At 46.7% G+C, this 24,970-nt stretch overlaps 1 protein-coding gene across 1 annotated transcript in view; it reads right to left on the bottom strand.

The window, feature by feature from the left end:
* Nucleotides 1-332: 332 nt before the first annotated feature.
* The window catches only part of LOC119979711 (receptor-type guanylate cyclase gcy-19-like), a 30,086-nt gene continuing 5,448 nt past the window's right edge, over nt 333-24,970 (bottom strand). The window contains exons 3-7 of the mRNA XM_038822271.1: nt 16,071-16,245; nt 11,802-11,900; nt 9,504-9,595; nt 5,420-5,557; nt 333-1,814 (exon numbers count right to left, since the gene is read on the bottom strand). Coding sequence (XP_038678199.1) covers nt 1,461-1,814; nt 5,420-5,557; nt 9,504-9,595; nt 11,802-11,900; nt 16,071-16,245 — 858 coding nt within the window. The 3' untranslated portion in view covers nt 333-1,460. The remainder of the gene's footprint in view (nt 1,815-5,419; nt 5,558-9,503; nt 9,596-11,801; nt 11,901-16,070; nt 16,246-24,970) is intronic.

Genomic DNA, 24,970 nt, shown 5'->3' on the forward strand with positions numbered 1-24,970 from the left:
AAACAGCTGGCACAGGTATGACAGGTCGAATGGCCTCTTTCTGTGCTACAAGATTCTTTAATTCTATGCCCCGGGTGCATTGCTAATTGATCATTATGTGGGAAAAATAGTGATCTGAAAATAGCCATGCTGCGTTTATAATGTAGCCCCTGTTTTTAAAAGTGGTTATAGTGAGGGCTACCTCCAGGTTAGGTTTGAACCTTCAGCATATAATCCAGTGTGGGTTTGACCCTGGCCTTACCCTGTTTATATTGTATGTCTTGAGCTATTGCAGCAGGCAATGAATGTCCACAAGGTTTCACCCCCCCCCCCCCCACCCCCATCCACCCTAGGTTCAGCAGAAGAGCTTTGAAAGCCTAGATTAATTTTAGGTTACATTGTTGTTCCAGGGTTTGTGTGCCTCTTCAGTTGCAATTGTGGGATGTCGAAGTTGGAGTCTCATACAGACATATCTCCCAAATGATTAAACACCATTGATGTGCCACCCCCATTTAGCACAGTTCCACATAGGTTTCCAGAAACATGCTTGGGTGTCACTGCATTGGAGTTATACTCCATGAGGAATCAGACACAGGCTAAGAGCTCCTGCGGGTACTCACACCTATTTATAGCAAAACTGAAGTTGCAATAATCACAAACTTAAATTAAAAGACAAACAAAAGCCACCGAGTGAATGTATCCCGGTACGCTTGTACACTATTCCACCACTCTCGTCACATCAACATTAGTGTAAATGTCTTCCATCTTAGCTTAACAGAGCAGGAATAAAAAGGACTAAATTTTGTTTGTACTGAAAACTGAACTGGCCCAATGTCGGAAACAGTCAGCTCCATGGTATGTCAGTAACATGTACTTCTCACATGATTCATGTGAGGTGGTAAAACCCAGCAATTATATATAATACGAGTATCAACAAAGTGTACTAATGGTGGACGGTCTGTGTTCACACAGGCGATAGTGTGGTAGTATCTGACAGCCTGGTACTGAACTATCAACCAGACGAGTTCAAATCCTACTGTGAAAAGTTGTGAAATTGAATTCAATAAACCAGAAAAGTTACCTATCAAGCTGTCAGATTGTTGTAAAAACTCAGTTGGTTCACTGATGTCCTTCAAGGACGGGAACCTAAATCCTCCACTCAGCCTGGCTACATGTAACACCAGTCATTTTAGCTGGATCGTTTTGACTCTGGGAGATAGTGTGAAACGGGCAATATTGATTCAGCTGCATGTTGTACATCCTCCAGTTTTTAATCATCAGTGAAGTCAGATGGCTAATTGGCTATTATCCACTTCATGTCTAAAATAAAACCTCCCCCACTCCCAGGTGAATATTAATTCCCTCAGAGCAACTACAACTGGTCAATAAATACCACCACATCCACATTCCAAGTACATTTTAGCCTCAATAAAATCTAAAATGACTATGGCAGAGTTTCTAATTGTGGCGGTTTTCCTTTGTTAACTGAAGTTTACAAACCCAGGGAGGAGCTCTGATTTCTCCAGGTGTCTGTTTTCATGGTCAACATGTGTCACATCAGGTTTGGTGGTGAAAGGTTCTGATTCCACCGATGATGTACCTTTGAGGTAGAGTTCTTGTTCCTGGTCTGGGTTTCTGCTGTGCAGGGCAACTCCATTCTCAGAATTCGGGCTGTGAGGTTGTGAATGTTCACTGGATTGTAGTGATGATAAAGCTAACTGGCTGTCAACATTCTGCAGACTCTTAGCTCCTGCGTGTCCATTGGCACTGACCTCCATAATGGAAAGTGGTGTGGTTCGGTTGCTTGGTGACTGCACAAAGGAACTTCCACCTGACTGTGAACAAAAATATGCTTAAAGCACTGATAACTGTAGAAATTCTGGGCCTGTAGTTCCTAATTTCCTCTCAGGCACCCATCGCTTTCCTGTAATTCCTTTAAGCCTGATTTAACCATTATGGCTTACCTTAGCTCAGATTTGGAGATGGGAAGTTTAAGACATTGGGTGGAGAGCATTTGTAGATTTTCAGACACATCTTAAATCTTCTAAAATCTCAACAGAACTCATAGGGATTAGATGTTTTAAAACTTTTGCCAAATAAGAGGCAATTTATCGCGGCCAATCCACCTACCCTACACATCTTTGGGTTGTGGGGGTGAGACCCAGGCAGACACGGGGAGATTGTGCCAATTCCACACGGACAGTGACCCGGGGCTGGGATCGAACCTGGGTCCTCGGCGCCATGAGGCAGCAGTGCTAACTACTGCGCCGCCATGACGCCCCTAGATTATTTATTTTAACTGAAAATCTTTACTCATTTGTTTAAGGAATGCCAGATGGATATTGAAAAAATATATATGCAATGTCGTACAAATAAATTAAAATTTTGTGGTACGTTTATCCCCTGCAATTGGATCTTTAGACCTCCTCCTGCAGTTTTCCAGATTCTCTGTCCATCATCTGCCCCGGACTCTTTCTGCCCCATGGTATCAGCTGTGGCTCCGCTGGGAGCATTCTGAACTTTGCGTCAGTAGATTGTGGGTTCAACTCCCAGTCCAGGACCTAAGCACTTAAATCAAGACGAATGCCCCAGTGCTGTTTTGTTGTGGTGTGATGCTAAACCTGAGCCCAGGCTGCCCCCATCAGTTAGATATAAAATATGCCATGGAAGAAGAAGTGGGGAATTATCCTTGGTGCCCTGACCAAGATTATCTGATAAATATTCATTGCTGTTTGCAATCTGTTATAACAGTGACTACACTGCAGAAACACTTCATTGCTTAGAAGGTGCGAAAAGTGTTCGGTAAATACACATTTCTTTTGCTGTTGTTTGGCTCCTGGAGTTGGTGAACGCTTAAATCTCCTGGAGCCTCAGCCAGCGCCTGCATGCGCTGGCCCTCACACAGGCTGAAGGGAGAATGTGCCTAAGCAGAGCCAATCTCCAAGGCCAAATGGATCTAAACTCCCGCTCGCTCATTTTAGCAGGACTGCTCCAGGAACAGAGGCAGCGGAGAGAGGTGGGTGGGAGGTGGGGTGGGTGGGAGGGGGGGCGGTTGTCTTCCTCAAATATGGCAGTGACCCTGGGTGAAAATGAGCCAAGGTTCAGGGACCCATTTCTGCAGCAGCTGAAAGTTACAATCCAGAGATGAGCCCCAATTCCCAAAGCAAGAAATCAGAGCTTGTATCTTGTGCACCACACACCATGGCAGGAGCTCTAATATGGGCTAGCGCTGCCACCTCCTGGAATTATCTGGAACAATTTATTAGGAAAATGCCTTTTTCTCCACTGATGGCTGGAGATTAATCTTTTGTGCAAGGTATCTTTTACACCTACTCCTGACTTATTTTGGAGGACACCACGTGTCATCAGGCTCTGGTCAAACTGGTAATAAAGGTCACAAGACAAAACTGCAGATGCCAGACATCAGAAATAAAAACAGATGAAGTAGAGTGGGTCTATATTCTGTAGAGTTTAGAAGAAGAGGTGATCTCATTGAAGTGTATAAAACATTTCGGAGGGTTTTTACAGAGTAAATGTTGTGAAGCTGCTTTTCCTGGCCCAGGAATTTGGAACTCGGGGAGGGGGGGTCATAACCTCAGGCTAAGGGATTGACCATTTAGGATATAAATGAGGAGAAGTTTCTTCACTGGAGTGAATCTTTTGGCATTCCCTCTCCAGACAGCTGTACAGGTTCAGTCAATGAGTGTATTCAAGAATGAGATTGATTGTTTTTTATCATTGAGTGAAACAACCAATAAATGTGTGGCACGGTGTCGCAGTGGTTAGCACTGTTGCCTCACGGCGCCGAGGTCCCAGGTTCGATCCCGGCCCTGGGTCACTGTCCGTGTGGAGTTTGCACATTCTCCCTGTGTTCGCGTGGGTCTCACCCCCACAACACAAAGGTGTGCAGGTTAGGTGGATTGGCCATGCTAAATTGGAAAAAAAGAATTGGGTGTTCTAAATTTATATTTAAAAAATATAACCAAAAAGGGGTTAGGGTGAGAAGTAAGGTTCGATGTGGACGGCGTCACAGTCCTATTGATTGGGATATTGCACCGTATGGCTTGTTCTTGCTCCTATTTGTTATGTTCTTAGAAAATGCTGGACTCACTGAGTGGGCTGGTCAGTTCCAGTGGAGAGAAGACAAGTTAACATTTCAGAATGTTTAATTCGGAGGCTCCACACCTGAAATGGTAACTTGTCAGCACATCAGTTCACCCACCTGCGAAGTATTTCCAGTCTTTTCTGTTTTTATTTTTGGTCATGTTCATAGTGTTGTAAATATACCACCAGCTGAATGAAAAGCTTTATGTTTAATTTTCACAGAAGGTCCAACGGGCGGGGATTGAGCGGTTTGGGGATCTACTCGTTGGGGGCATTTTCTCGAGCTTGAAGGGGTTGGTGGAGGAATTTGAGTTGTCCGTCGGGAATGGGTTCCGGTATTTACAGGTGAGGGATTTTGTCAGGAAGCAGATGCCGACCTTTCCCCACCTGCCACCCCAGGGGCTACAGGACAAGGTGGTGTCAAAAACGGGGGTACATGAGGGTAGAGTGTCGGAAATTTATAAGGAGTTAACGGATTGGGAGGGAGCCCCGTTAGGGGTAGTGAGTTGGAAAGGGAGTTGGAGGCTGGGTTGTGGGAGGAGACTGAGGAGGATGAAGGCATCCTCTTTGTGTGCTAGGCTTAGCCTTATACAGTTCAAGGTGGTTCACAGGGTATATATGACTGTGGCCAGGATGGGCAGAGTTTATGATGGGGTGGAGGATAGGCGTGGGCAGTGCGCGGGTGGGCCCGCGAATCATGTCCACATGTTTTGGGCCTGTCCGAAGCTTGGAAGATTCTGACCGGGGTTTGCCGATGTTATGTCAGAGGTCCTGAAAGTGAAGGTGGTTCCGAGTCCAGAAGTGGCGATCAGTGTCAGAAGACCCAGGAATGCAGGGGGAGAGAGAGGCTGCTGTCCTGGCCTTTCCCTCCCTGGTAGCCCGGAGATGGATCTTATTGGAATGGCGGAACTTGGGACCGCCAAAACGAGGGGTTTGGGTGAGCGACCTAGCAGAGTTCCTCAGGCTGGAGGAGATAAAGTTTGCCTTGAGAGGGTCTGTGGAAGGGTTTGCCCGGAGGTGGCAGCCGTTCATCGACTTCTTCGAAAATAGTTAAGATGTCGGGGGCAAGAAAGGAGGTAGGGGAGTTGGGAAGTAGTAGGCGGGATGGTGGGGTATTAGATATCTATTTGTTTCGATTATTTGCATTCCTGTTTATTGTTTTTTATGGACGTGTTTGATATATATATATATAGATATATAAATGCCTCAGTAACATTTTTTTTTTAAATTTCACAGATGGTGAATCCAACATTAAAATTACACCTGACGCAGTGAGTTAACTGGTTTGATTTTATACTTGATCACCACTGTTGGATTCACCTTTACTCACTCTCACCTGCTGTACTGATGACATACTGTCTCCATTCTCATTTTTCTTCTTGATACGCGGGTTCCAGTGACAGACCAGGCTATCATTCTGAACACTGTAGTTCTTGTTCCCAATCAGCCAATAGGTTTTCATTTTCCCCCTTCCCTGTCAGAGAGGCAGGCTCAAGCTTATCAAAAGGAAACCACAAGAGAACAACTTGAAGCTCATATAAATGACCGACCCAACATTTCATTCCTATTTCATTTGGAAGGTTAAGGGGTGGTCTGATCGAAGTATTCAAGATGCTAACAGAGAAATACAGGGTCGATAAGGATGAACTATTTCCACTGGTTGGAGATTATAAAACTAGGGGGCATAGTCTAAACATCAGGGCCCGACTGTCCAGGAGAGACGTTAGGAAGATTTTCACTCAAAAGGTGGGAGAGATTTGGAACTCTCTCCCCAAAACAGCAATTGAAGATGGATCAGTTGTTAATCTTAAATCTGAGATGGATAGATTTTGTGAATCAAAGATATTAAGGGATATGGACCAAAAGCAGGTATTTGGATTTAGGTCACAGATCAGCCATGATCTCATTGAATGGTGGGGCAGGCTCAAGGGGCTGAATGGCCTACTGATGTTCCTGTTTCAGTGTAAAATACTTGAGGGTATTTGATATACTTCTGGTTGCGCAGCAGAATTATCTCTGACAGTTTTGGTGATCGCTCAGTCGGAATCTGTCACTATTACTAGGTATTTTGTGTCTCCCCAAAGCGAACATTTTTCCTCCCTCAAACTAGCCACTGAACATTGGTCTATTTGAATGTGGATGGCATCAGAACCAAGTTCAATCCCATTCTTACCCAATTCAGACATTTCTAGCAGCAAACTCTTAAAAAGTAATTCAAAGCAAATGACTGGATGCTGGAAACTGAAACAAAGTAAAGTGCCTAAAAAGTAATCACTTTGCCTGGTCCACTGCCATTAACAATGGTCAAGGAAATGGAGTTGAGCTGCTTAGCGACAGTCCTGCTTTCTGGTAACACAGGGGGACAATCCTGGACGTCAAGGTCAAATAAAGATCAGCAAATTCTCCTACACGTGGCGTATACACTTTGTCTCATTCGAAAACTAAAGCTACAGTACACCTGTCACCAGTGCGAGTCTGTCATATCTTTGCTCTCACATACTGACAGCTCGAGGCAGTACAAAGAACAAGAACAAAGAAAGATACAGCACAGGAACAGGCCCATCGGCCCTCCAAGCCCGTGCCGACCATGCTGCCCGTCTAAACTAAAATCTTCTGCACTTCTGGGGTCCGTATCCCTCTATTCCCATCCTATTCATGTATTTGTCAAGATGCCCCTTAAATGTCACTATCATCCCTGCTTCCCCCACTTCCTCCGGCAGCGAGTTCCAGGCACCCACTACCCTCTGTGTAAAAAATGTACCTTGTACATCTCTTCTAAACCTTGCCCCTTGCACCTTAAACCTATGCCCCCTAGTAATTGACCCCTCTACCCTGGGAAAAAGTCTCTGACTATCCACTCTGTCTATGCCCCTCATAATTTTATAGACCTCTATCAGGACGCCCCTCAACCTCCATCATTCCAGTGAGAACAAACCGAGTTTATTCAACCTATCCTCATAGCTAATGCTCTCCATACCAGACAACATCCTGGTAAATCTCTTCAGCACCCTCTCCAAAGCCTCCACATCCTTCTGGTAGTGTGGCGACCAGAATTGAACACTATACTTCAAGTGTGGCCGAACTGAGGTTCTATACAGCTGCAACATGACTTGCCAATTTTTATACTCAATGCCCCGGCCAATGAAGGCAAGCATGCCTTATGCCTTCTTGACTACCTTCTCCACCTGTGTTGCCCCTTACAGTGACCTGTGAACCTGTACACCAAGATCTCGCTGACTGTCAATACTCTTGAGGGCTCTACCATTCACTGTATATTCCCTACCTGTATTCGACCTTCCAAAATGCATTAAATCACATTTGTCCGGATTAAACTCCATCTGCCATCTTACCGCTCAAGTCTCCAAACGATCTAAATCCTGCTGTATCCTCTGACAGTCCTCATCGCTATCCGCAATTCCACTAACCTTTGTGTCATCCGCAAACTTACTAATCAGACCAGTTACCTCCAAATCATTTATATATACTACGAACAGCAAAGGTGCCAGCACTGATCCCTACGGAACACCACTAGTCACAGCCCTCCAATCAGAAAAGCACCCTTCCATTGCTACTCTCTGCCTTCTATGACCTAACCAGTTCTGTATCGATCTTGCCAGCTCACCTTTGATCCTGTGTGACTTCACCTTTTGTACCAGTCTGCCATGAGGGACCTTGTCAAAGGCCTCACTGAAGTCCATTTAGACAACATCTACTGCTCTACCTGCATCAATTATCTTTGTGACCTCCTCGAAAAACTCTATCAAGTTAGTGAGGCACGACCTCCCCTTCACAAAACTGTGCTGCCTCTCGCTAATATGACCACTTGCTTCCAAATAGGAGTAGATCCTGTCTCGAAGAATTCTCTCCAGTAATTTTCCTACCATTGACATAAGGCTCAACGGCCTGTAGTTCCCTGGATTATCCTTGCTACCCTTCTTAAACAAAGGAACGACATTGGCTATTCTCCAGTCCTCCGGGACATCACCTGAAGAAAGTGAGGATCCAGATTTCTGTCAAGGCCTCAGCAATTTCCTCTCTTGCCTCCTTCAGTATTCTGGGGTAGATCCCATCTGGCCCTGGGGACTTATCCACCTTAATATTTTTCAAGACACCCAACACCTCGTCTTTTTGGATCTCAATGTGACCCAGGCTATCTACACACCCTTCTTCAGACTCAACATCCACCAATTCCTTCTCTTTGGTGAATACTGATGCAAAGTATTCATTTAGTACCTCGCCCATTTCCTCTGGCTCCACACACAGATTCTCTCCCCGGTCCTTCAGTGGGCCAACCCTTTCCCTGGCTACCCTCTTCCTTTTATGTATGTGTAAAAAGCCTTGGGATTTTCCTTAACCCTATTTGTCAATGACCTTTCATGACCTCTTTTAGCCCTCCTGACTCCTTGTTTAAGTTCATTCCTACTTTCCTTATATTCCACAAAGGCTTTGTCTGTTCCCAGCCTTCTAGCCCTGACAAATGCCTCCTTTTTCTTTTTGACGAGGCCTACAATGTCTCTCGTTATCCAAGGTTCTCGAAATTTGCCATATTTATCCTTCCTCCTCACATGAACGTTTGAAAGCCCCTCCCATGTCAGATGTTGATTTACCCTCAAACATCCGCCCCCAATCTATGCTTTTCAGTTGCCGCCTAACATTGTTATAATTAGCCTTCCCCCAATTTAGCACATTCACCCTAGGACCACTTTTATCCTTGCCCACCAGCACTTTAAAACTTACTGAATTGTGGTCACTGTTCCCGAAATGCTCCCCTACTGAAACATCTACCACCTGGCCGGGCTCATTTCCCAATACCAGGTCCAGTACAGCCCCTTCCCTAGTTGGATTATCAACATATTGTTTTAAGAAGCCCTCCTGGATGCTCCTTACAAACTCTTCCCCGTCCAAGTTCCTAGCACTAAGTGAGTCCCAGTCAATATTGGGGAAGTTAAAGTCTCCCATCACAACAATCCTGTTGCTTTTACTCCGTTCCAAAATCTGTCTACCTATCTGCTCCTCTATCTCACGCTGGCTGTTGGGAGGCCTGTAGTAAACCCCCAATATTGTGACTGCACCCTTCCTATAGCTGATCTCTACCCATACAGCCTCGCTGTCCTCTGAGGTGTCCTCCCGCAGTACAGCTGTGATATTCTCCCTAACAAGTAGCGCAACTCCTCCACCCCATTACATCCCCCTCTATCCCACCTGAAACAGTGGGTACGAGTTGCTCACGGCACTGTGAGCTCTGAGTGACCATACAATCCCACCCTGCCACTGAATGATAGTTGTCCTCACTCCTTTGAATGGAGTGCATTTGTTCTCTTGGTGAGTTAAAATAACATGACTAAAAACGGAACAATTGGAGTAAACGCGACAATAAACCCACAGGTCTTTTCAGCTGAAGCAGAGCAGTTGGACCTTACCTTAAGTTCAGTTTCACCTCGCAGTTCAATTTCATAGGCATCATCCTGTGCCAGGGCAGCAAACGTAACTGAACTAATGTGAATTTTCTGAGCTGAAAAGGAGGAAACAGCACATTACATAATGCACTGTACAGCCAGGTCAACGACAACAACCACTGGCTACAAATAGAAGTTCATTGGACAATAACAGATGAAGACAGGTCCCAGTGAAGAACTTGACTCAGATTGGGAGGGATGAGGTGGGGCTAGGGGTCAGTGCAACGCAGTGTAATAAATTTAGAGTGCCCAATTATTTTTTTTTTCCAATTAATGGGCAATTTAGCGTGGTGGATCCACCTAACCTGCACATCTTTGGGTTGTGGGGGTGAAACCCACGCAGACACGGGGAGAATGTGCAAACTCCACACGGACAGTGACCCAGGGCCGGGATTCGAACCCGGGTCCTCAGCGCCACAGTCCCAGCAGTGCAAAGTTTTCTTACAGCTATTTTCCACTTCAAGTACTCAATGGAGATCAGGGCCGGAATTCTCCCCTACCCGGCAGGGCGGGTGGTCCCGGCATGTCGGAGTGGCGTGAACCATTCCGGCGTCGGGCCGCCCCAAAGGTGCGGAATTCTCCACACTTTTAGGGGCCAAGCCCTCACATTGAGGGGCTAGGCCCGTGTCGGAGTGGTTCCCACTCTGCCGGCTGGCATGAACGGCCTTTGGCGCCACGCCGACCGGGGCCGAAAGGACTTCCCCGGCCGGCGTAAGTCCGCGCATGCGCCGGAGCGTCAGCAGCTGCTGACGTCATACCGGCACATGCGCAGGGGAGGGGGTCTCTTTCGCCTCCGCCATGGTGAAGGCCATGGGGGAGGCGGAACAAAAAGAGTGGCCCCACGGCACAGGCCTACCTGCCGATCGGTGGGCCCCGATCGCGGGCCAGGCTACTGTGGGGGCACCCCCTGGGTCAGATCACCCCCCCCCCCCCCTTCCCGGAGCACACCTGCGCTGCCAATCCCGCCGGCCAGGTAGGTGGTTTAAACCACGCCGGCAGGAAAGGCCTGTCAGCGGCCAGGGCCGGCTCAAGGCACCGGCAACTCGGGCAGTCGCCCGGGGCGCCATGTGCTAGGGGGCGCCAGACTCGGGTCCCGCGCATGCGCAGTTGGGCCGGTGCCAACCAGCGCATGCGCGGTGGCCGCCCTGCTCGGTCCGCTCCCCCCCCCTGCGCCCCCTCGGGTCCGCCCCCCCCTCGGGTCCGCCCCCCCGCCCCCGCTCGGTCCGCCCCCCCCGCCCCCCGCCCCCGCTCGGTCCGCCCCCCCCGCTTGGTCCGCCCCCCCCGTTCGGTTCGCCCCTCCCCTCGGGTCCGCCCCCCCGGGTCCGCCCCCCCTCGGCCCCGCCCCCCCCCTCTCGGCCCCGTCCCCCCCCCCCAAGGGCGCCGAAGTTCAGCTTGCCCGGGGCGCCAGCAACCCTAGGGCCGGCGCTGTCAGCGGCGGGACTTTGGCCCATCGCGGGCCGGACAATCGCCACGGGGGACCCGCCGACCAGCGTGGTGTGATTCCCGCCCCTGCTGAATCTCGGGGGGCGGAGAATTCGGGACATGGAGGAGATGGGATTGACGCTGGCCCCGGGCGATTCTCCGACCCCCCCGGGGAGGGTCGGAGAATTCCGCCCTAGGTGCCTGACTAAAAAGATGTTCAGTCCTGCAATGAAGTTACCGTGAAGAGCCCCTAGTCGCCTGTTTGGGTACACAGAGGGAAAATTCAGAATGTCCAATTCACCTAACAGCACGTCTTTCGGGGCTTGTGGGAGGAACCCGGAGCACCCGGAGGAAACCCACGCAGACACCGTGAGAACGTGCAGACTCTGCACAGACAGTGACCCAAACCGGGAATAGAACCTGGGACCCTGGCGCTGTGAAGTTGAAATGTTGAGTTGAGGCTACAATCAGATCAGCCATGACCTTATTGAAGGGGACAGCAGGCGAGTGGACAATTGGCCTACTCCTGCACCCAATTCATATGTATGTATGTTTGTATCATGATACAGAGTGACGGCAACAGTACGGCTTCAATTTCTGTACCAGCTGAGGTTATCCATGAAGGCCTCGCCTTCTCAATCTTGCCCCTTGCCTGAGGTACGGTGACCCTGAGGTTAAATCACCACCAGTCAGCTCTCCCTCAACGCGTAGTGCAGCCTATGTCTTCTGGGATTATGGTGACTTACATTTTCTATTGGGTAACACTGTGACTAATGTGTGCAATGCTGCCACAAGCAATTTAATGTAAGATTGTAGTAAAAGGCGGCAGTGGTGACTTACGCAGACTGGTGGATTCCATACGGGATGCAGTATTCACTGTATCTCCAAATAGACAATAACGAGGCATCTTGTGTCCCACGACTCCAGCTACACAAGGACCTAGAATACACAATGTTACTCACATCTCAACATTGGTACTATTCATTCAGCTACCCCAGGGACAGCCAGATATTATATACATACAACTCTTTCCTTTTCCTTGCCTTGCCAACTCTTTGCCTTGATCCTTTCTGGTATCCCTTACATATTAGCACCTGCCTGTTTGGCCAATACTGCCTGTAGCAATGCTGCTTTAAAAATAATAAGTATTACTGAGCAGCATGGTGGCACAGTGGTTAGGACTGCTGCCTCACGGCGCAGAGGTCCTGGGTTCGATCTCGGTTCTGGGTCACTGTCCGTGTGGAGTTTGCACATTCGCTCTGCGTTTGCGTGGGTTTTGCCCCCACAACCCAAAGGTGTGCAGGATAGGTGGATTGGCCAAGCTAAATTGCCCCAAATTTATTTTTTAAAAGTATTATAAAATAGTTATATTTATAGTGTCAGTAATGCAGACCGTAATACTGAAAAACATACTGGAAATATCAAAACATGCTTTTTAAAAATATATATTTAACGAGGGAAATTATATTTTTTTTACATCCGCTTACCTGTGGAGTTAAATGTAGTCAGGCCGTACTAAGTCTGGAGTCTAGTATGACAGAGCCCAGATCGCAGAGGTTGGTACATAACTCGACACAATTAACTCACGGGTCCTTAGATTCTGATTGGTTACAATTAATATTTATGATACTAAAAATCTTATGGAAATGGCTTATTTCTTGTTTACAAACTGCACTTTTTGTTGTTACATTGTCCAACTCAGTGGGACTACCTTCACTTTGTTCCAGGCTTACCTGGAGTCTGAACATCTCTAACAATGGCTTCTTTTCCATTCTCTCAACAACATCTCCGGCCATTTCATGGCCTTTCCTCTTCCTCACCTGCATGCAGTCAATCAGTAATGTTATCCGCAGAGATAGGGTTAGCTTCCACATGTATGCCAATGACAACCAGAACTATCTCACCACTGCAAGGGGCTGTTTAGCACACTGGGCTAAATCGCTGGCTTTGAAAGCAGACCAAGCAGGCCAGCAGCATGGTTCAATTCCCGTAACAGCCTCCCCGGACAGGCGCCGGAATGTGGCGACTAGGGGCTTTTCACAGTAACTTCATTGAAGTCTACTTGTGACAATAAGCGATTTTCATTTCATTTCATTTCATTTTCTACCGAACCCTTAGTGCCTGTTTCCTGATATCCAGTCTTGAATAACCTGCAATTTCTTCCAGATACACATTGGGAAGACCAAAATCAATGTTTTCACCCCTGCCTAAACCCTTTGCTTTTGGTCGTTATGAAGACCCCCTATTTCTACCTCCATAACATCGCCCTTCTCTGCACCCACCATACCCCCTGCGTTAACCCATCTGCAGCCGCAATTCTCATCTGTTTCTCAGATATGCTGCTGTGACCAGTCCCCCGCCTAGGATTTCCAATTCTGGTTGAATACATTCCTGGAAGTTACACCAAATGACCTCATGCCTTCGACTCTCATCACAGGTCGCCTACTGTGTCCTGCCATCCCAGCCAATTGGCAATTAGAAAGACTTTCCTGTCCTGTCATTTTGTTTGCTAATCAAACAACCTTTTCTCCTTGCATCTCCAATATTTCTGAAACTAATAAACAGACGTGTTCAAGGATTTTTTAAAAATTTAATCCCACTCTGATTTTTTTCACAGGAATGTCTCAGAGATGATCAACAAATTCCTGTAGACTCCACGTCAATTCTGGAGGATTGGCAACTCTCTCCCACCTTTCACCCTCTGTAAATATCACCTGATGCTTGAAGAATAATAGAGGGGAAGGTAGGACAGAAGTGGTGAAGGGATAGATGGCAAAGAAGTCTAGTGAACAAGGAATGGAAGGAATATGGTACTCAGGAAACAAATTGCAACAGGGCATTAAACCTCCACTCACTTGCCCTTTGTCTCTGGTACCATCCTGCAAACTCACCAATTCCTCCCCTTAAAAGGCCCCAAATCTACTGTCAGAACCTTCCCTACACCAACATCACAATAGCCAACTTCTGATTTTTGCTAATTGTCCCTCCCCATACCTACCTACTGTCCTGCAGTCCATAGCTCACTCTACCACTTTGTCCCCACACAGCCTGTTCCTATGCAGCCTGCCAACCCATAGCCTATTAACTTATACTGTGTGATGTACCATCAATTCGACTCAAGACACAATTAGGATCCAAACTGTGGCTTTAATCAGCTAGTTGTTAGCCCGGTGGTCGACTACAGAGTAAGGCCGACCGCCGGGAATGCTGGGTACTTATACCCCGCCTCAGAGGCTGGGCCTACTTGCCTCTCAACCAATTGGAGAGCAGTCACATGACTAGTCCCAACCAATCGGACGAGAGGCTCATGACCAGCCAGAGCCAATGGGGAGCCAGTGCTCTGCACCAATGGCAGAGCTCATATCCATACCACCACACTGTGCTAAGGTTTTTTTAAGATTGTAGCATTTGGGGTAAGGCTACATCCCTCAAGTTACAAGGGGTCACGATTTCAAAGTGAGGGGGGAAAGTTTAAGGGAGATGTGCGTGGAAAGTTTTTTACGCAGAGGGTGGTGGATGCCTGGAACGCTTTACCAGTGGAGGTGGTAGTGGCGGGCACAATAGCATCATTTAAGAGGCATCCAGATGGGTATATGAACGGGCGGGGAACAGAGGGAAGTAGACCTTGGAAAATAGGAGACAGGTTTAGATAAAGGATCTGGATCGGCGCAGGTTGGGAGGGCCGAAGGGCCTGTTCCTGTGCTGTAATTTTCTTTGTTCTTTGTTCTTTAAGAATATAATAGCTTGCTCGGCTACTTCAGAAGTTGTGCAGAGCAACAAGAAAATATTGGACTGGAACACAGTCCCTGTCACTTATATATGACTCATTGTTTTTATATTAAAACAAGCTGACGTTTACCACAAGGTGCTAATTAACCTGCACAGTCTCATGCTTTATCATCCTGCTTGTTACTTCCCATTATAAATTAAAATTGACATTTTACCAAATTATTGTCAAAGGTGAAAGATCGGTTCCGGCCCCTTTCTCACTCTCAGTAACCAACAGTTTACGATCTACTGCATTTGTGCCCCAGGAACTCCAGAATATGTGCCTGCCCACTCTGCTTGTTGAGCTGCGCATCGTTGCAAGAATGATGCACTCAATTCCTGCCAATTCTATCCCTGACTCTTTAACACAGGAGTGAGAATCCTGCTGGATCTCCAACAACAATGCACTAACTCAGCATCCTCTCTACGAAAACAATAACAATACATACAGCACATAACATTGAAGTTGTTATATGACATGCTTCAAGATTATTTTTAATAGGGTGGTGGCAATTATATTCTATATAAAAGGTAATATTTGCTGTCTAATATTACCATCTAGAAACTAAACTACAAACAACTGAAGGTGTTAAATTTGAAACAATTAGTCAAAGCCACAATCTACAGGGAATAATAGGAATATAACCAAAGACACAGGGCGGGATTCTCCGTTGCCCGACGCTGAAATTGTTCCGACAATTGGGCGGAGAATGGGCTCCGACGCCGAGGTCGGGGCAGGTGCCGGTTTGACGCCGGTCAGCCATGCTCCGCCCCCTCTGAAATGGCATCATCACGCCGTTGCAGCGTCACCGGCCGGCCCTCCCATGATGCTCTGCCCCTGATGGGCTGAATTCCCGACGGTGCGTGTGGTCTCAGCCATGTGGGAACCCGGCGTGGCAGCTGCAGACTGTGTCCAGCGCTGCCACACTCGGCCGGGACCTTTGCAGCTGGCCGGAGTGGCTTCTGCGAGGGCTGGAGGTGGGTGGGCTGTGGGGTCGCGGATGGCGGGTCACGTCCGCGCACAGCTGGCACCATGTTGTACGGCGCGACTGCTGCAGATCGTCAGCCGTCCACGCCCGGCCATTCTCGAGCTGTTGTTGGGAAGCAGGAGTTTCACCCGGTGTCGCTTCCAGTCCTTCCCCGGTCCCCGAATCGGTGAGGGATTAACGCCAATTCTTTTGGTCGTAAAAGACCAAATGCTCCACTGGGGCCGGCATTAGCCACTGAAACGGAGAATCCAGCCCATAATCTGTGGGGAATGGTGGACGAGAGTCCAAGACTGGGAATCAAGGAGAGAAACAGTCACGCAGGCAAATTCTCTGGGATTACAGATTTGCAGACCTGTGTGAATGCCGGCCCGCAGCTGTAGTCGCTCTGTTGGCATATGAGGAATTGGCACCTGTCTTACAGCTGCTACTAGATCTAGGGCCATCTTTGCAATCTCATCTGCATGTTTGGTCCCCTTCCGCTCGGGGAGGCCACTCACCACCATGTAAGCATCTCCAATCGTCTCCACCTTGATCAGGAAGAAAATGAAGTAAGTGCAGGTTAGTTTAGAAAACAGTTTTTAGTATAATGCTGGAAAACACAGAGAAAACATGGGAGAACACCTCTTTTCATATAATGTCACAGCATCCTCTTTTCATATAATGTCACAATAACACAGCATGGCTCAGTGGTAGCAACCTTGTCATTGAGTCAGAAGGTTGTGGCTGTAAGTCCCACACCAGGGACCTGAGCACATATTCCAGGTTGGCACATCCAGTGAAGTTACTGAGAGAGGGCTGCAGTTATACTGTTTTTCAGATGAGATGTTAACCTGGGGTCCCATCTGCCTTCTCAAGTGCATGCAAATGATCCGATGGCAATATTTCAAAGAAAAGTGAGAAAACGTTCCTCAGTGTCCTCAATCAACGTCAATGAAACAAATCCGGTTTGTGGAACCATTCTGGGTGCAAAGTGGCCACCACATTTACTACATTTCAACAGCGACTACACTTCAAGAGTACTTATTGGCTGTAAAGTGCTCTAATATATCACCCGTGACAACGTTGGGTCATCTCGATGAAAGCCTTTCTTTTCTTTTTTTCAAATCTAGTGAATCATCTCAAGTCACTGCACAGAGGCGTAATCAAAAACTTGATGCTTAGCCAAAGGAGGAGATATTTGGAGTGATATCCGAAATCTTGGTCAAAGAGTCAGATTTTAAAGGAAAGGACAGAGATGGAGAAGCAGATGGATTGAGGAATGGATTCCAGAGTGTGGCGTTCAGGCAGCTGAAGGAGCAGCGACCTATTGATATAGAAGGTGTATGTACAAGAGGCCAGATTCAGGGAAGAGACTACTGGGGAATGGAACTGTAAGACTAGAGGAGGTTATAGAGATCAGGAGGGGCAAGGCCATAAAACGTGTTAAAGGTGAAGATGAAAATTGTAAATTTGAGGCACTGTAATTGTGAACAAATTTGCATTAGTGAGAGGGTAATGAGAAAAGAGCATTTTATGTAGAATAGGACATGGACTGTGCCTGATACAGTTTAAGGTGGTGCACAAGGTGCATATGATCCAGGTGAGAATGAGTGGGTTCTTTCAGGGGGTAGCAGATGATTGTGAGAGGTGTGGCCGGGGGCCAGTGAATCATGCGCAAATGTTTTGGGGTTGCGAAAAATTGGGAAGATTCTGGGCGAGAGTGTTCATGGTCTTAGCCAGGATAGTGGAGGAGGTGGTGGACCCGGACCCTTTGGTGGTGATATTTGGGGTTTCAGCCATGGAGAGGAGGAAGTCTGATGTTGTGGACTTTGCCTCTGATTGCACGGCAACGAATTTTACTGGAGTAGCGGTCGGCATCGCCACCGGGGGTAGCAGCATGGTTGGGTGACCTGTATGACTTCCTGCGGTTGGAGAAGATAAATGTGAGTTGAGAGGCTCTGCAGAGGGGTTTGAGAAAAGGTAAGGGATGTTTTTGACCGTGTTTGAGGAGCTGTCTGTCGCAGGGGGGCGGGTGGGGGAGGGTGAGAAAGGGGAAATATTTGTACAGACTGGATAGTTGATTGCTGGGAAGTATGTTTCCCGGGGTGTTTATGGGTTGTAACCTGTTTTGATTCATGTTTGCAACAAAATACATTTTTTTCTAAATGGACAGTAAGGCGAAAAAGTCACTGATAGGAGTAGTCTATCGGCCACCAAATAGTAACGAGATGGTGGGGCAGGCAATAAACAAAGAAATAACTGATGCATGTAGAAATGGTACAGCAGTTATCATGGGGGATTTTAATCTACATGTCGATTAGTTTAACCAGGTCGGTCAAGGCAACCGTGAGGAGGAGTTTATAGAATGTATCCGCGATAGTTTCCTAGAACAGTATGTAATGGAACCTACGAGGGAACAAGCGGTCCTAGATCTTGTCCTGTGTAATGAGACAGGATTGATTCATGATCTCATAGTTAGGGATCCTCTCGGAAGGAGCGATCATAATATGGTGGAATTTAAAATACAGATGGAGGGTGAGAAAGTAAAATCAAATACTAGTGTTTTGTGTTTAAACAAAGGAGATTACAAGGGGATGAGAGAAGAACTAGCTAAGGTAGACTGGGAGCTAAGACTTTATGGTGGAACAGTTGAGGAACAGTGGAGAACCTTCCAAGCGATTTTTCACAGTGCTCAGCAAAGGTTTATACCAACAAAAAGGAAGGACGGAAGAAAGAGGGAAAATCGACCGTGGATATCTAAGGAAATAAGGGAGAGTATCAAATTGAAGGAAAAAGCATATAAAGTGGCAAAGATTGCTGGGAGATTAGAGGACTGGGAAATCTTTAGGGGGCAACAGAAAGCTACTAAAAAAGCTATAAAGAAGAGTAAGATAGAGTATGAGAGTAAACTTGCTCAGAATATAAAAACAGACAGTAAAAGTTTTTACAAATATATAAGACAAAAAAGAGTGGCTAAGGTAAATATTGGTCCTTTAGAGGATGAGAAGGGAGTTTTAATAATGGGAAATGAGGAAATGGCTGAGGAACTGAACAGGTTTTTTGGGTCGGTCTTCACAGTGGAAGACACAAATAACATGCCAGCGACTGATAGAAATGAGGCTATGACAGGTGAGGACCTTGAGAGGATTGTTATCACTTAGGAGGGAGTGATGGGCAAGCTAATGGGGCTAAAGGTAGACAAGTCTCCTGGCCCTGATGGAATGCATCCCAGAGTGCTAAAAGAGATGGCTAGGGAAATTGCAGATGCACTAGTGATAATTTACCGAAATTCACTAGACTCTGGGGTGGTCCCGGTGGATTGGAAATTAGCAAACGTGACGCCACTGTTTAAAAAAGGAGGTAGGCAGAAAGCAGGAAATTATAGGCCAGTGAGTTTAACTTCGGTAATAGGGAAGATGCTGGAATCTATCATCAAGGAAGAAATTGCGAGGCATCTGGATAGAAATTGTCCCATTGGGCAGACGCAGCATGGGTTCGTAAAAGGCAGGTCATGCCTAACTAATTTAGTGGAATTTTTTGAGGACATTACCAGTGCAGTAGATAACGGGGAGCCGATGGATGTGGTATATCTGGATTTCCAGAAAGCCTTTGACAAGGTGCCACACAAAAGGTTGCTGCATAAGATAAAGATGCATGGCATTAAGGGTAAAGTAGTAGCATGGATAGAGGATTGGTTAATTAATAGAAAGCAAAGAGTTGGGATAAATGGGTGTTTCTCTGGTTGGCAATCAGTAGCTAGTGGTGTCCCTCAGGGATCCGTGTTGGGCCCACAATTGTTCACAATTTACATTGATGATTTGGAGTTGGGGACCAAGGGCAATGTGTCCAAGTTTGCAGATGACACTAAGATGAGTGTTAAAGCGAAAAGTGCAGAGGGTACTGGAAGTCTGCAGAGGGATTTGGATAGGTTAAGTGAATGGGCTAGGGTCTGGCAGATGGAATACAATGTTGACAAATGTGAGGTTATCCATTTTGGTAGGAATAACAGCAAACGGGATTATTATTTAAACGATAAAATATTAAAGCATGCCGCTGTTCAGAGAGACTTGGGTGTGCTAGTGCATGAGTCACAGAAGGTTGGTTTACAAGTGCAACAGGTGATTAAGAAGGCAAATGGAATTTTGTCCTTCATTGCTAGAGGGATGGAGTTTAAGACTAGGGAGGTTATGTTGCAATTGTATAAGGTGTTAGTGCGGCCACACCTGGAGTATTGTGTTCAGTTTTGGTCTCCTTACTTGAGAAAGGACGTACTGGCACTGGAGGGTGTGCAGAGGAGATTCACTAGGTTAATCCCAGAGCTGAAGGGGTTGGATTATGAGGAGAGGTTGAGTAGACTGGGACTGTACTCGTTGGAATTTAGAAGGATGAGGGGGGATCTTATAGAAACATTTAAAATTATGAAGGGAATAGATAGGATAGATGCGGGCAGGTTGTTTCCACTGGCGGGTGACAGCAGAACTAGGGGGCATAGCCTCAAAATAAGGGGAAGTAGATTTAGGACTGAGTTTAGGAGGAACTTCTTCACCCAAAGGGTTGTGAATCTATGGAATTCCTTGCCCAGTGAAGCAGTTGAGGCTCCTTCATTACATGTTTTTAAGGTAAAGGTAGATAGTTTTTTGAAGAATAAAGGGATTAAGGGTTATAGTGTTCGGGCCGGAAAGTGGAGCTGAGTCCACAAAAGATCAGCCATGATCTAATTGAATGGCGGAGCAGGCTCGAGGGGCCAGATGGCCTACTCCTGCTCCTAGTTCTTATGTTCTTATGACAGCAGAGGTTTGGATGAGGTGATAGAACATAGAACATACAGTACAGAAGGAGGCCATTCGGCCCATAGAGTCTGCACCAACCCACTTAAGCCTCACTTCCACCCTATCCCTGTAACTCAATAACCCTCCTAACCTTTTTGGACACTAAGGGCAATTTATCATGGCCAATCCACCTAACCTGCACGTCTTTGGACTGTGGGAGGAAACCGGAGCACATTGACCCAGCGGGGAATCGAACCTGGGACCCTGGAGCTGTGAAGCCACAGTGTGAGCCACTTGTGCTACCGTGATGTTTATGGAGAATGGGAGGATGTCAGGAGACAATTGGAATGATTGAATCTAGAGGTGATTAAGACAAGGATTATTGTTCATGGACATGGACCCGGGGGAGGCCATAGATTTAAAGTAAGGAGTAGGAGATTTAGAGGGGATTTGAGGACAAGCATTTTCAGCCAGAAGGTGGTGGAAATCTGGACTCAGGGCTGGAAAAGGTGGTAGAGGCAGGACTCCTCACAACATTTAAGAAGCATTTAGATGAGCACTTGAACCCACTGGCATACAAGGCTACGAAGTGCTGGGAAATGGGATTAGAATAGAGTTTGATGGCTGGCACAGACCCGATGGGCAGAAGAGCCTCTTTCTGTGCTGTAAAACTCTATGACACCGAGTAGGTAACAAGGAAATGACAATAAGGAGAGGGCATGTGGGTATACATTGATGAGAGGTAGCATATAGGGCATCAATATACTTCAGCATTTACATGGAACACTGCTGATGTTGGTGGTGAAAGAAAAGGAACTAAGTGTTATCTTGCAAGGATTTATCAAGGTTCATGACCAAAGCAGCAAAGTCATAGCCACATTTTTCTTTTATACATTTCGAGTAACCAACTATTTTTTTCCAATTAAGGGGCAATTTAGTGCAGCCAATCCACCTAAACTACACATCTTTGGGTTGTGGGGATGAGACCCATGCAGACACGGGGAGAATGTGCAAATTCCACACAGTGACCCGGGGCCGGGATCGAACCCGGGTCCCCAGTACTGTAGGTAGCAGTGCTAACCACTGGGTCACTGTGCTGCCCCTTGTCGTAGACACAATGGAGGGCAATGGGTTGCATTCCTGAACATGTGTGCCCCCTCAGGTGGATCCAGCAGTTGGCAGGCCCAGAGCACGGCGGGGCAGACCACCTCCTGCTGATGTCTGCACGCTGTCCCTGGACCTCATTTCTTTTAAAAAACAATGGGGTCTTCCTGCCAGAAGCAGCGGCAGAGAGCAGGCCACGCGCCCGGCAAGTACACGGACATCAAGCACCCTGTAAGTCCATGCTTTGGGCGCAAAATCACAGAGGAGAGATTCCTCCATTTTGCAGCTGCCAGCAAGAAAGGCAACAGGAGTGTGAAGAAGTGAAAATTGATTGTTTCATAATAAGGAAGAGAGGGCCAGAGACACAAACAACCAGAATCTCACACTGAATCTGCTGGAGAGAGCTGCTCAGTAGAGTTCACGGCAGGGCAAAGCAGTGCTGGTGTGAGCTCCAGGGTCTCTGGTGAACAACCCATTAAGAAGAAATCAGGAACAAAGCTGTATAAAGATGATTTCTTGAGGTATGGCTTTGTCAATTGTGCCAATACAAATCAGGATGCAATGCCCATGTGTATTACGTGCAGGGAAGGACTGGCAAATGAAAGTTTAAAACTTTTAAAACTTCAAAGACTTTTGATCATAATAATAAGTAGGCTTCAATTAAGTTACTGTGAAAAGCTCCTAGTCGCCACATTCCGGTGCCTGTTTGGGGAGGCCGGTGCAGGAATTGAAACCGCACTGCTGGCATTGTTCTGCATTGCAAGCCAGCTAGCATGACGGGTTTGAGGACAAACCACTTGATTTTTTCAAAGAGTGCAGCGAGAACTTAAATTATCAGCTGACGTCCTTAGCAGAAATGTAACATTGAATGACGAAGCAAGTGAGGTCATGAGGAACAAGCAGGCTCACCTGTCGCATTAATGGTAAGCAATAATGGTGTGTCACGAAGGTCAGCCAGTGTGGTTTGCGAAGGTCGGCTGGGTTGGGTCATGAAGGTCGGCCGGGGTGGGTCATACAGGTTGGCCGGGGTGGGTCATGAAGGTCGGCCGGGGTGGGTCACGCAGGTTAGCCGGGATGGGTCACGCAGGTCCGACGGGATGGGTCACGCAGGTCGGCCAGGGTGGGTCACATAGGTCGGCTGGGGTGGGTCACGCAGGTCCGCAGGGATAGGTCACGCAGGTCGGCCGGGATGGGTTAAGCAGGTCCGCCGGGATGGGTCACATAGGTCAGCCTGGGTGGGTCACGCAGGTCGGCTAGCGTGGGTTGCGAAGGTCGGCTGCCGTGGGTTGCGAAGGTCGACCAGTAAAGTGGGTTCCGGGAAAACCGTTTGAAAGACACTGGGTTAGATGACCAAAAACAGGATCATAGATTATTATCATTGATCATATCAGCACTATGGGTGTTTCAACGCCACACAGACTATAAAATGCAAGAAGGCAACTCACCACCATCTTCTCAAGCGCTGCTACGGATGAGCAATAATTTGTGGTCGGGCCAAAAGTGCCCATGAATGAGTACATTTTCAAAATATGTTTTTTAAAGAGTGTCTTAAAGGAGGAAGCGCAGTAAGAAGTCTTACAACACCAGGTTAAAGTCCAACAGGTTTGTTTCAAACACGAGCTTTCGGAGCACGGCTCCTTCTTCAGGTGAATTCACGTGTTTGAAACAAACCTGTTGGACTTTAACCTGGTGTTGTAAGACTTCTTACTGTGCTCACCCCAGTCCAACGCCGGCATCTCCACATTAAAGGAGGAAGGCAAAGTAGAGAGGCAGCGACGTGTAGGAAGACAATTCAAGAGCTTGGAGCCTAGGCAACTGAAGGCATGGCCACTAAGGGTGGGGTGATTGTAATTAAGAATACACAACACCAATCTCTGACATTATACAAGTTCTTCATTAGACATGTGATGAATGTAGAAATTGATATATATTTCATATTTGTGGCAGTAATGTTCTTAAAAAACCCTGGTATAAAATACATATAGGCGGGCAGCACGGTGGCGCAGTGGGTTAGCCCAGTGGCCTCACGGTGCTGAGGTCCCAGGTTTGATCCTGGCTCTGGGTCGCTGTCCGTGTGGAGTTTGCACATTCTCCCTGTGTTTGCGTGGGTTTCGCCCCAGAACCCAAAGATGTGCAAGGTAGGTGGATTGAACACGCTAAATTGCCCCATAGTTGGAAAAAATGAATTGGGTACTCTAAATTTAAAAACTAAATAAAAAAATACATATAGGCAGTGTGTCTACCAAAGCTGTCATTAAGGAGTCATAAAAGGTGAGGGAATGATTGGTTTTAATCATTTACTTGTTTACAGAGGGATGACTGATGGGATATTGTTTTGATTGCTGAGAATTCCCTGGCGAATAGATCATTTATGAGGGATTGTATTTAGTCTTAGCTAAGCAGGTGATGGGACATCTTAGTGTAATTAATGGGAGGAGTCAGGTCTGTCTGTAGTTTCTAGTTGCAGCAGATGCTGTTAGGTTGAGCAGAAGATTCTGACAAGACAGAAGGATTTACAGGCTGTTCCTGAAAAGGGTCTCTCTTTCCAAAGGTCTGCACAAATCAGCACACAACCTGTTTTGTTAACTTTATTTAGAAGTGGCATTTGAACTGTATTGGATTGCTTAATTGGAATAGTGGCAGGTGTAGATAGTAAATTAATGTTTTTCCTTTTAGTTAAGAACTGTTTAATTGTAAGATATTTACTTGATGTTAATGTGGTTAATTCGATGTTTAAATAAAGTTTGTTTGAACATGAAAGATACCTATTGGTCAGAGTCATCACTCCTGGGGTGAAGTATCCTTTCCTCACAGTTTTACAAATTGAAACATGTTTGGGGTTTCTCATCCAGTATCTGAACAAAAATTGGGGTCTTGTCCGGTATCCTATCAGACAGAAATGAGGGAAATATGGGGACATTTACTGAGAAACAGCAAGGTGAGACTGAATATTATGTTGAAAGAAATTGAATCCACAATTTTTTTTGCTTAAAAAAACTTGAGAATATTTCAAATGACCTCTTGTTGATTATTTTACGATTCATCTAACAAGAATTTAAATTCATATAGCACCTATGAAGCATACTACATAGGAATGTTATCAGAAATAGTTTTCACACTCTGTCTTTCTCCTTTAAAGCCCTCCTTACAATTTATTTTTTGACGAAGCTTTTGGTCACAGTATCTCCTTAATGGCAGAGATAGAGGGAAGAAATTCCAGAGCACAGCACCTAGGCAGTTGGATGCACAGGGCTGTGGGACTGCAGGTCACAGGGATAGGAAGGGTCACGGGCATGGAAGGATTTGAACACAAAAATGAGAATGTTAAAATCCAGCATTGTTGGATTGGGAGTCAGTGTAGTTCAGAAACCACGGGAGTGATGGATCAAGATATGCACAC

Source organism: Scyliorhinus canicula, chromosome 16 (genome assembly GCF_902713615.1).
Source record: "Scyliorhinus canicula chromosome 16, sScyCan1.1, whole genome shotgun sequence".
Classification (NCBI taxonomy): Eukaryota; Metazoa; Chordata; class Chondrichthyes; order Carcharhiniformes; family Scyliorhinidae; genus Scyliorhinus; species Scyliorhinus canicula.